This window comes from Poecilia latipinna, unplaced genomic scaffold (assembly GCF_001443285.1).
Source record: "Poecilia latipinna isolate Pla-1442-1.1 unplaced genomic scaffold, P_latipinna-1.0 Scaffold1118, whole genome shotgun sequence".
Taxonomy (NCBI): domain Eukaryota; kingdom Metazoa; phylum Chordata; class Actinopteri; order Cyprinodontiformes; family Poeciliidae; genus Poecilia; species Poecilia latipinna.
The window spans coordinates 96,481-108,292 of record NW_015113734.1 but is presented as its reverse complement, the minus strand read 5'-3'; the positions used below and the strand labels follow the sequence as shown (position 1 = coordinate 108,292).

Sequence of the window (11,812 nt, the reverse complement as noted above, 5' to 3'; positions counted from 1 at the left end):
TTCACGGTTACTCCAGTTTATTTCCTCTTTTAGAAAACAGACAGGCATACATGTGAACACACCTGGAGAGTGGAATGCTAACATGCTAATGCTAATGTACTTAAGTGTTCTCAGCAGGAAACAGCAGGTGTGTTGAAGTGACAGCAGAAAACAGGAAGTGATGTCATGTTAAAGGGAAAGGTGGAGTGGGCGGCGTTAGTTCAGTCTCAGTCACATGATGCTGCAGCATTTACACGGCTGCTTCTTCTTCCCTGCTACCGCCCTTCCCTCCACCGCCGCCTCTCCGTTGCTTGCCATCACCGTTTCTGGAGCTTTGGTCGGTGTGGGCGGGGCAGCAGAGGATGGGGCAGCAGAGGGCGGGGCAGCAGAGGCAGGTGGATCTACCTTTCCATCTCCGTCATCGATGAGCACTAGCTCTGCCTTCACCGTGCCCTGCAGCCCCAGAACCTTCCTGGTCTGGTCCTCGTCCTCCACCTCCTGGTATCCCATGAACACCATGGTAACCGGGTTCTCAGCGCTGGCCTCCGCCACCTCTGGCTCCCCGCCGGCCACCGCCTCCAGCCCCGTGATCTCTGTGGTGGCAGCCAGGGCATGGCTGGGGGTCCATGTGGACCCTGGTTCTGGTTCTGGCGGAAGGCCCGACTCCCTCAGGACTTCTCCTGTTGGCAGGGAGGTTGCCGTGGTGACGGAGTGTGACATCACCGAGGCCTCATCAGCTTTGTGAATTAGCTCCTCCACCTCAACGGAGCTGAGCAGGTGAGCATCGTCCCCGTTCATCTCATGGACCACTGGGGACAGGGATGGGGACAGGGACAGGGACGGGACGGGAGAGAGACGGGGACGATGAGGACAGGGACGGGACGGGATGGGACGGGACAGAGACGGGGACGATGAGGACAGGGACGGGACAGGAACAACGGGGACGGGACAGAGACGGGGACAGGAATGGGACGGGGACATTAGAGGGACACTAGACACACCTGCTGCTGAAGGACCAATAGCAATGCAGCACTGGATGACATCACGCCATGCACCACTGCAGCGCTGCCCTCAGCTGCAGAACAGATTGTTGCTCAGCTGCATCATTGTGATGCCAGCAGCAACTTTAGGAGAAGGACATAGAGTCATAACAACCAGAAGTTTTCATGTTAAATCTGAAGCCATCTTCCTCCTCCTCTTCCTCAGGCCCCTTGTCTCTTCTCCTAAAGCACCCTCAGCTTTCTGTTAAATCTCACCTTTCTGTTCATCTTCATAAACTTTGACCCCTTGATCAGAGAGGTCAACAGGAAGTTTGGTGTTAGTGGAAAGAACTCTGGTTTCCCCCGTCACTCTGTCCCGCTCTACTTTAATCTCCACTGAGTACATGGCTGGAGGACAGGAAGTGGAGGACAGGAAGCAGTCAGAGAGGATGCACATGGTTAACAGTGTGAAGGAGGTACAGCATGAAACAAGAGTTAGCACAGAAACAAAGAGCTGTTAGAGAAAGATGCTAACCAAGAACTCATGATGTCAGCACCACCCTGACCTCTGACCTCCTGAACCAGCAGTCTGGATCACCTGGTATGCATTTCTAAACTGGAACTGAATTACAACATATTGACAGAAAGCTAATGGTGGCTATGGCTACAAATCTGTTAGCAGGTCCATAAAGCTGTACGTAATATGTTAATGCAACTATTTATCATGTTATAAACCTGTAGTTAACACAACACTTGTAGTTATCATATTGTAAACCTGTAAAGACATTAAAACTATGGTCATCATAGCACAACACTAGTAATAATTCTGTAACTAACATGCTATGCCGTTAACACTTTGTAAATCTGTTACCATGTTATAAACATATAGTTAACACACTGCAGAGCTGTAGTGAGCACGTTTTAATCCTGAAAAGCCATGCTAATGTGAGGTCACCTGTTGGTTTGCCATTGTAAAACCTGTAACATCTTAACCGGTAGTTAACAAGTTATAAATGTGTAGTTGACATGTAATAAACTTGTAGTTAACACGTTATTAGGGTGTAGATCACCTGCTGGCCTGTTCAGGTGTAGTTTACATGCTGGACATCTGACTCACCTTTCTTCATCTCACCCCGGGCTTCTCTTGGTTTACTGACTTTAACACTTTTTTGAACTTTGACCTCTGCATGGTCTCATGGGACAAATGGGGAAGACAGAGACAGAATGTGATGTCATCATTCTTTACTGCAATCTGATTACTGTATCCTGATTGGTGTAACCGTTCCCACCTTGGATCACCTGACCTGACGGCTTAGCTCCACCCTGCTCCATTCTGCTGTGACCTTTGACCTCAACAGCTGATCAGAGACATGAATTAGATGTAGAAGCAACACAGCAAGAAGCAGAGAATAAGTAGTTACCTGGGTCAGGTGTTGACATCACCTGGAGGCACAAACAGAGACAGGAAGTTTCAAACACACATGAAACAGCTGAGACATTTCAAAATAAAACAATCCCAGTGAGATTGAGCAAGCGTAGTTACTCACAACAGAGTGTGTTATGGTCTGAGAGACAAGTCCAGTTTCTAGACTAGAAACTTCCTGCTCCAACCTGCAGGCAAAAAGCAAAAATAAACAGAAATAAACAAAAATAAACAGAAATTAACGAAAATAAACAAACCAATCAATAAACTCACAAATTAACGTAGTATAATGAAGGACTAGTAAAGTCGCTGTGAAACCAGATCAGACCTCCTGATGGACTCTTCCAGGGTTCTGGTTCTGGCCTCGTCCTCCTCCAGCTGACTCAGGACCTGGTCTGGGTCCTGGTTCTGGTCCGGTCCAGCGGGTCCTTCCAGCAGCCAGCGCTCCCTCAGAACCTTTGACTGAAGAGACAGACACAGCGACACCTTCAGGTGACAACAGACAACATGGCTCTGTTGTTGGTACCGTCTGCTGGTGCCGTCTGTTGGTACCAGCAAATGGTACCAGCTGCTGGTACTCTTACCCAGACTGACTTGGCAGCCATGTTTGTTTTGAACAACAGAATGAACACCAGCTCCATTTAGGCCACGCCCACTCAGACATAGCCACAATCCGATGTTTGAAAGAAGGGTTAAGACTTGCACTCAAATGGACTTTTTTTACTTAAAAATAATTTGACCTTTGACCTTTGACCTTGGCCAATCAAAGCCTGCAGACATCTGGTGAGTTGCCATGGTTACCAGTAGAACCGACCTTCAGGTGCTGCAGAGCTCTCCGTTCATCCTCCAGCTGGCGCCGCTTATTCTCCATCTCCGTCTGCCACTTCCTGTTTTCCTGAGGTATGATGGGAGACTGAGTTAGTTTGGCCTCAGTGAACCAGAACCAGAACCAGAACTTCTCACAACTTGTCAGTGCCCTGATGTCAGAGGTTGTGTGTATCTGAGGCTGTAATTTTGAAAGGGTGGAGGCACTGGCAGTGCTGGCCAACTGCCAGTGCATTTGTCTCTGAGTGGTTCTGAATAAAGCTGGCCCGGTTTGAATGCAGAATCTTCCCGGACTGCATCCATACCGGATCAATACCAGCATCAATCGGACCCAACCGCTGGAGGCAGAGAACCAGCCCATTTCTCCTGAGAACCAAGGTAAACCCGGTCCGGTTCTACGGAACCTTCAAAGAGCCTGACCTCCGACCGGGTCGGGTACCGACCGGTTCTGATTGAAGTCTGTTTGGTTTTCAATCAGCTTAATTGATGAGCGGACTGGTTCGCAGTGAGGACCAGTTCTAGTTCTTTTGGGTCGGTTCTGTTCAGAACTCACCGCCAGCTGCTGCAGACGGTTCTGATGAGCCTCCATGGCGCTGAAACACAAAAAGAGTTGGGTCACACTTGGGTCTGATGGTAAACCTAAAGTTCAGGTTCAGGTTCTGAGTCCTCACAGCAATCAGAACCGATCCGGTTCTGATTGTTCGGATCAAGAGAAACTAACAGTTTTTTACTTGGATGTTCAGGACCAGAACCACAGCCAGAGGGTCAAAATTGGCCTGCTCTGGTTCTGACCGGAAGCTCCGCCCCACCCATCAGGAAACAGGAAGATCCTTTCAAAATAAGAGTCAGAACAGCACCAGAGAGGTTCTGCTGGACTCCAGAACCTCATCTGACCCATTTGAGGCTGCAGGAGGTCGGATCAGAACCTCTGCTGATGTTCCTGCAGCTGAGCTCGCGATGAACTTTGACCTCCAGGTGAGATGACCTCAGAGAGCCGCTGGGCCTGTGGAACACCAGCTGTGGTGGAGCGGAGGGGGGTGGAGGGCCTACAACCCCCTCCGCTTTTGTTTTGAAAACCTCACCGGAAGTCGTGCTGCCTGCAGGTGTCCACCTTGATGCGTCACATCAATGTCAGTAAACTGATCAATAACTGATACCAGCTGCAGCTCATTGATCCCTGATCGGATCATTCCGCTCGAAAAGTAAATCCTGGCCCGGAGTGACGCTCGGTTCCGACCCGCCTCGAACCGGACCGGGATCGGTTCTGCTGCAAAGTCCGGTGCCGCACAATGACGTCACAGCGCATGCACGTATAGACGCACGGGCGCAATTAATCCGAAATAAATCAAAGTAAAAATATTTTAAAACAACAGAAGAAGAAGAAGTAGAAGAAGAAGTGGAGGAGAGATGAAGATTGACTCACCACTGCAGCAGAACCAGCCGAGTCAAAACAGGCCCCGCCCACCGGAAGGGGCGTATACGGGGCGGGGCTTCAGGGTTCCGCCATGACGGAGCGGTTCCGACTGGACCCAGAACCGGAGATCATCCTGATCCAGAACCTCCACAAGGTTCTGTTCATCTTTCGGAAGGAGCAGCTCTGACTGTGGGGTCAAAGTTTAGAGGACCAGACCCAGGATCAGGAGGGCAGAGGTTACCAGTGGTTTCCGCTGGGAGCCACCAGGGGGCCTCAGAGAGACTAAGAAAAAATGAATCTAATAATTCTTTAAAGCTGGATGTTTTCAAATAATTATAAAATATAAAAGTAACTGAAGCTGTTTGTCATTCTCTGATTGACTTCCTGTTTAACTGGGTTCGGACCAGAACCGACCAGCAGCTGAAGAACCTGCTGCAGAAAGCCCAAACCGCCCAAACCACGATGAACTGATTACTGGCTGAAAGAGAAACATTCTGAACGGATCAGAACCAGTTCTTCCATCTCTTTTGAGGGTCTGAGACCCGGCCAGAACTCATCACAGACTAGAACCAGAACCGCTCTGGACCCGATCAGACGATACCAGAGCACTTCTGGTTCTACTCACCTGGCCAGGTACCCGGCGCTCTGTCTGGTTCTGCTGGGCATCCGACGATCCGATGGAAATCAAACTTTCTGAAACGCCACTCTTTCAAAATAAAAGTCCACACAGATTCTGTTCAACAGCTACTTTTATTCTGAAAGGTCATCCTTAGTGTTCCAGGAAGCAGACAGGTGAGGGGGCGGGGTTAAAGGATCCAACGGCACTCCAGAACCACATTAGCAGGTTCTGGTTCCATCAAGAGCATAAAAACAGTCTGCAGCTTTAAGAGGCGGCGAGCGGCCCGGACGGACGGCGCCGCCCTAAAGGACACTTTGTGACATCACAGTTAAATTAAATAAATAGGTGAATTCAGTCAGGATTCACTAAAACAGGCAGAAACACTGACTACAGCTCCCAGGATGCACTGCTGCTGCAGCCGGAGGCAGCGTGGACGGAACCTGGGGAGGCATCAGAACCGACCAGAAAACAGTTCAACCGCCTACCGGGTTAGAACCTTCAGGAGGAACAGAACCGCTAACAGAACCTGAGACTTTCAGAACCGCAGCACAACCATGATTACTGGGTTCTGTTCAGCAGTTGGCGAGTCAGAAGCAGAGTCCCAGTTCATCAGCAGATGAAGACCTAGGGATCGACTGGGTCGGTCGGAACCAGAACCATAGCAGAACCAGCGTGGCTGTTGATATCAGTGTTGGCATTGGAACATGCAGAACTAGCAGAGCTGGCTCAGCGCAGCAGCTTATTGGCTTACACTTCATAAAAAGTTCTGCTCTTCACTATGACGAATAGTCGCTAGCTTAGCATTAGCTTTAGCATTAGCATGGCTATCCAGTTGGGTTTTCTTCCCGTCTACATTTCTTTACAGCGTTTCATTTTAATGCGTCAGGTTTTTTTTTAAAATTATTATATTTTGTTACAATGATTTGGTCGATGATTCTTTACTGTGTTTTATAATGTTTCATTTCGATGTTTCACCTCTGCTCCTGCGGTGAACGTGGGGTGTGTGATAAATGTAGCGTTTTGTAGCTTTAGTGGCGTTGCCGTGGAAACGGTGCGGCTACATGGTGATTATGTCGATGTCTGATTTCATCAGGGAACAAGATTTTAACATGATGCTGACACTGAGCGGCGGGCTAATCGTAGCGTTTAATGCTAATCATAATCCAAACTGTTTTAGTCAAAACGGCTCAACCATCCATGTTCTGATCCACAGGACGGGTTCTAGCTGCTGGTTCTGATCCAGTGGGGGTGGGTGTGAGGGGGACCATGATGTCACACAGGTGAAGAAAGTAGGGAGCAAACGTTTCTAACTGAGCATGCTCAGAAGGTACAGCGGCTGCGTCCTGCCAGGAGGTGGGCGGAGCCTGGCTCAGAACTCCACCTTGCAGGCGGGGAAGGTCTCGTCCTGCATGGCGACGGTGCTGTTGCTGCCCAGCACCGTCACCGCCAGCTGCTGCTGCCGCTCGTGCGTCTCCTGGTACCACTCATGCATGGCCAGCGAGTCAAAGGTGGGGATGAGGGTCACCTGAAAGTGAGGGGGGACAAACGGATCAGAGGGCAGGTCCAATCTGGAGGAGAGGAAGTTCGGGATGGCGCCACCCACCGGATCGTCGGGCCAGGTGCTCTTCCCCGCCAGCAGGCCGTCTAGGATCCTCCTCATCGCCGCCTCCTTCGCGGGGTTGTCGCCGCTGATGATGTAATACGAAGCACGTAGACGTTTGAACAGGCCGTGGTCGATGGTGGAGGAGGCGGAACCAGATGGCAGGTAAGCCAGGTCCACATAAACCACAGGACCTTCAGGACCAGCAGAACCTGGCATGAACCGAACAAAGAGGGTTGTTTCAGAGGAAGCAGTATTTTGGTCAACAGGTGAGATGGAGCAGGTGAGGATGTGTCAGTCAGAGACCAGCAGAGGGAGCCAAAGGGATTTTCTAAACCACCAGATTGCAGAGTGAGAATCAGATTCTACATTATTGATCCCAAAGGAGAAATTAGTTGACATCCAGATAAATATTAGCAAATCCAAACATTACCAGAAGTCATAACATTCATCACGTGTGATTTAAATAGGGACTAAACTGAAAACATGAACATGGAAGCTGAGGATAAATTCCTGTTTCCTGCAGGAACATAACCGAAAGAAGAAACAGACTTTCTGATTGGAGGCTAAAGGCTCCAATAAGAAACTGACTTTTTGTTTGGTTCTGGTTTGTCCAGAGATCAGGCTGAAACCATCTAAAGACTCTCAGGACTTCATCTACCTGACAGTCTTGAAGACATGACCTTGGATCCACCAGGCAAACTCCGTGACGAAGGCTTTGAGTCGAGGCCGGTCCTCAGGGAGCCGGGGAAACCGGCTTTGGACCGGCTGCTTCCTGATGTGGTTCTCTGCAGAGGCTTCTTTCTGGCGCCGGACGCCTTAAGGGCACGGTCAGCCTCAGAGTCGGCCATGCAGGCGCCACGCTGCAGCGGCAGAGGGGGCAGGTCTTTAACCGGTGCTGGTGGTGGGTCAAGTCCCGTCCGCCGCAGGAAGCGCTGACCGGGAAGATCACTGGCCTGACGGAGGAAGCCAGAGTCTTCATCAGAGTCCAGGTCAGCGGTGATGGAGGAACACTCCTCGGTGCTGGGGGGCATGTCGGAGTCCGTGGCAGTCGGCAGAGTATCACTGACCGAAGTGGGTGGGGTCTCCTGGCTGCAGGCCGAGGTGAGAGGGGAGGGGTCATTGTCGGATAGGTCTGATGAGGCACCGGAAGTCGGGTGGTGCTGGAACTCACAGGGGGACACCAGGCAGAGGTCAACATCGTGGGGAACCTCGGAGGGGAGTCCCGACACCCCGCGGACATTCTCCCTGGAACCACAGCGTCCGTTCTGGGTGGGCCCGCCAGGAAGAACCGTGTTGGTGCAGTCTGAGGTGCCGACAGAGGGAACCGGCTCTGAGGAGACCGAGAGGGAACAATCAACCTCGGTGGAGTGAGGGGAGCCAACCTCTGCCGGCATGGACGTCATGGTTTGGGAGGAGTCCCTGGCCGGACTCAGGAGGCTGGAGCATTTATCCTGAGACGATGTGGAGTTCTCCACACCTTCCGGCAGGGAGCTGACCTCCGAGGTTCTGCATGACCCGCCCTGGTTGTAGTCTTCAAAGCCCAGACTGGATCCCCGGGCACCCGGGCTCCTGAGACCCGGCGTGTCTTCAGGGGACGGGTGGAAGGGAGTGTGTCCGGCACTGGTCGGAGCAGAGTCTGCCGGAGAAAACGGCTCCAGGGTCTTCTCTTCCTGGACTCTGGGAGAACCCTCTGCAACCTGGAACATTGCTGGACTGAGGTCAAAGTTCACGCTGAGGTCACCTTTTGGTGTTCTGGTGATGCGTGAGGTGGCGCCAACAGAATCAGTCTCAACAGAGCGGAACTTCTCTGGACTCTCCGTGGTGGAGATCTGGTTCCCATTGAGGGAAGTGTCCTCGGATGCCCCTGCAGTCTTTGGGCCCCGGTTCCCGTTGGCATCCTCCAGTTTGTTAAACTCCACCGTCGTGTCCTCGGCTGTTAATGTCTTCTGGTTTTCCTGGGATCCCGACTTTCCTCTCGTTTCCTTGTTGAAGGCATCTTTCTTTGGAAGGGTCCCACCCTTCTTCCCACTGCCGGTTTTACACGTAGCTTTTCTTTGGTCAGTAGCTCCGGTTAAGGAAGTGGTTCCACTGGTTCTCTTTACTTCTTTAACTGGTAACTTTGCCGGTTTCTTCTCCTCGGTTCTACCGTCCTTCTTGTTGTCTTTCTTTTGTTCTGGTTTCACTTCCTTCTTGGTCTTAAGAATTGTGGCGTCCTTCTTTGGAGCTTCCTTCTTCTTCTCCGAGGCCTCTTCCTTCTTCCCAGAAGCAGCAGACACCTTCTCATCCTTCTTCTTCACATCCTTCCTGTCCTCCTTTGACCCATCCCTCTTTGAACTTGGTTTCTCAGCAGCTTTTGTGGTCTTCGGTTTCAGATCTGCGTCCTTTATCTGGGTTTTTTCTTCTGCATCCTTGGTCATGGCGTCCCCTCCTGCTTTGGTCTTAGTCTTCAGCTCAGGTTTTCGGACTTCAAACCGTCTATCTTTCTGTAAGGCACCGTTGGGTCTCAAGTCTTTGGACTGGGACTTGAGACTTTCGCGACTCTCTTGGCGGCTTAGTGGCTTCTGGATTTTGGACGCTTCCATCGCCTCCAGACTGACAGTCGGCTGTTTCAGGAAGTCCAGATGAGCGAGTTTGTCCAGAGCATCCAGGATCTTGGCCTGTGGCGTGCAGCCGGGGAAGAGAACTCGGACAATCCGGTCCTGGGTTCTGAATGGGTGCCAAACCAGCAGGGCGCAGATGGACACCCGGCAGGTCAGAGGAAGCTCAGCAGCTCCAGAGTCTGCTCCGTTGGGCCACAGCTGCATCAGAGCCTCCAGGTCCTTGGACCCGCGGACTGGGTTCAAAACGTACAGCTCTAGCCGGCCCACTCCCATCTTCTGGAACAGGATCAGTGGCTCTATGGAGGGCCCGCCAGGCCTGCTCAGAGGTTCTGGAGTCACTCCCAGCTTCTGGAGGGTCAACAGGGCGAGAGCCGCCTGGTCGCAGCCGCGCAGCCAGCCTGGTTCTGGATGGACGGACTTCAGTCTGCCGGGAGCGTTGAAGAACACCACACCGAGCTCCGGGGACACCAGGTTCCTCACCCGGTTGTCCCCGTCCTCCTGGTTCCGCTCGGCTGCCTTCCGTAGCAGCAACGCGTTCAGGCCCGGCAGGTTGTCCTCGCCCATGTGGGTCAGCAGCACCGAGTCGACCCGGTCCAGATGCCGGACTAACTTCCAGAAGCAGGCGCGTGGGTCCGATCCGCCATTCACCAACACGTTGAAGCCGTTGACGGCGAAGAAGGCGGAGTCACCGCGGCCGCCGGGGAACACGTAGCAGCAGGGCCGCGACAGCTTGAGGAAGCCAGCGGTTCCGGGTGGCTCCAGGAGGTCAAAGGGTGAGCCGGGCTCCAGCGACTCCGACAGGTACTCTGTGAACTCCTGCAGGCCCTCCATCTCCGGCAGAACTGGGCCCGGGTTGACCCGCACACAGACCGGGACCTGCAGGTTCTGCAGCTCCGAGTCGGTCCAGAGGCAATGGGCCGGGCAGCTGAGGGTGAGACGGGCCTTCAGAACCGGGTCAGTAGAACCCAGCAGCTCCACCACCTGCAGCACCAGAGACACAACTGTTACCAAACAGACCAGAACCAGCTGACTCTAACCATCAGAACAAGCTGGTTCTAATTATCAGAACCGCTCACCTCGTCACCGGCCAAGATCTGGGCCAGATCCCGGCTGGAGAATCCGCCCTGCTGCAGAACCAGCTCTCCGCTGCTCTCCACGCACTGACCCGCCAGAACCAGCAGCTTGTGGCGCGACGGGTCGCAGAGGAGCCGCTGGACCTGAACAGAACCGACAGGTCCGTTAGAGTCCATCAGAGGAGATGCAGATGCAATGAGAGTCTCACCTCTGAGCAGACCAAGCTCTGGGTCGGGTTCAGAACCACCTGGGTGTCCAGAACCTCTCCCCGGTGCTGCAGGGTCCGCTGACCTGCAGGACCAACAGAACATCTGTTACACAGCAGGAAGAATTGGACAGACCGTGCCCTGGGTCAGAACCAGAACCTGGTTACAGAATGGCAGCGCCTGGTTCTGCTCATTGGTCTTGTGGTTCAGAAACTGGGTCAGAACCAGAACTGCGGTGGAATTGCCCGATTTTCCTGCAGGCGGCTCAGCAGAGACTCAGCTGACCCGGTTCATGAGCTTACACACACACACACACACACACTCTCGTTCTTCAGCAGGAGGGCCAGTAAAGTTCTGGTTCTGGTCGGTCTGCTCACACTGAGGCAGCAGCTGATCTACACTCACTTGCAGCAAGCTCCACCTCATCACAAAGCTCCGCCCACTTTAGTTCCTCAGGTGTCCAACTGTCCTTCAGCGACCCGATGATGGCGGGGCTAATAGTTCTACCCATGTATCGAGAGGAGCACCTTGTGTAAATAGAGGATCTTTGTTCCTCACCTCGGATGTCTTCAGACAGAAAAGCCGAATGTCTCGACACGAAGAGCTTTAACTGCTGATCCAGAACTGCAACGTCTAGATCCGCCTGCCAGCAGCGCACGCCTGGAACAGAGACACCACCTTGTCACCTTCATCACCATCATCATCACCAGACCTAGTCGTTCAGGATCTGAACTAGTAAATAAAATGACAACTAGGATGATCAGAAATGTTGGTTTGGTATCATTGGCTTCAATATCAATATCACTATAGACTTGTGATCAATATCAATTCAAAATACATCTGACTGTTGATAATTAGGCCTGTCACAATAAAAAATTATTGCAATAAACGATAATATTGTTTCAAGACCTTTTGACACTGATTTAATGGAAATGACGTAATAATGCCTGCGATTTCCTGCCATAGGTAGATACACTTTATCTTGAAAAGAACACAACACTGTTATTTTGTTTAGTTTATTTAGAACTAAAACTAAACAACCAAAAACAAAAATAAAATGGATTCTCAGTCTCCATTAACAAGAAACGT

The 11,812-nt window shown here is 51.9% G+C and overlaps 2 protein-coding genes across 9 annotated transcripts in view; both read right to left on the bottom strand.

The window, feature by feature from the left end:
* palm1a (paralemmin 1a) lies at window positions 1–4,742 on the bottom strand. Of its 7 annotated transcripts, none has more exons than XM_015052568.1 (10): window positions 4,631–4,742; window positions 3,761–3,800; window positions 3,197–3,277; window positions 2,711–2,844; window positions 2,507–2,570; window positions 2,381–2,402; window positions 2,249–2,317; window positions 2,077–2,151; window positions 1,236–1,418; window positions 1–788 (listed from the first exon to the last, which is right to left on the bottom strand). In XM_015052568.1, the coding sequence occupies exons 2-10, from the start codon at window positions 3,794–3,796 to the stop codon at window positions 211–213; spliced, it is 1,242 nt and encodes a 413-aa protein (XP_014908054.1). In that variant the 5' UTR covers window positions 3,797–3,800; window positions 4,631–4,742; the 3' UTR covers window positions 1–210. The 7 variants fall into 7 exon arrangements, with proteins under 7 accessions (XP_014908054.1, XP_014908048.1, XP_014908047.1 ...); XM_015052562.1 differs by having other exon boundaries at window positions 1,236–1,367; window positions 4,631–4,698; XM_015052561.1 differs by having other exon boundaries at window positions 2,077–2,142; window positions 4,631–4,698.
* A 610-nt stretch (window positions 4,743–5,352) lies between these two features.
* The window catches only part of map1sa (microtubule-associated protein 1Sa), a 23,053-nt gene continuing 16,593 nt past the window's right edge, over window positions 5,353–11,812 (bottom strand). For both annotated transcript variants that reach the window (XM_015052548.1, XM_015052547.1), the window contains exons 2-7: window positions 11,282–11,383; window positions 10,726–10,808; window positions 10,520–10,660; window positions 7,502–10,424; window positions 6,844–7,052; window positions 5,353–6,765 (exon numbers count right to left, since the gene is read on the bottom strand). In XM_015052548.1, the coding sequence (XP_014908034.1) occupies window positions 6,610–6,765; window positions 6,844–7,052; window positions 7,502–10,424; window positions 10,520–10,660; window positions 10,726–10,808; window positions 11,282–11,383 (3,614 nt within the window). In that variant the 3' untranslated portion in view covers window positions 5,353–6,609. The remainder of the gene's footprint in view (window positions 6,766–6,843; window positions 7,053–7,501; window positions 10,425–10,519; window positions 10,661–10,725; window positions 10,809–11,281; window positions 11,384–11,812) is intronic.

Coding starts and splice junctions, on each gene's coding strand:
- palm1a (XM_015052568.1), bottom strand. CDS start 3,796: ATGGAGGCTCATCAGAACCGTCTGCAGCAGCTGGCG. Junction 2,403..2,506: donor AGACCATAACACACTCTGTT/GTGAGTAACTAC, acceptor TTGTGCCTCCAG/GTGATGTCAACACCTGACCC. Junction 2,318..2,380: donor GATGTCAACACCTGACCCAG/GTAACTACTTAT, acceptor GTCTCTGATCAG/CTGTTGAGGTCAAAGGTCAC.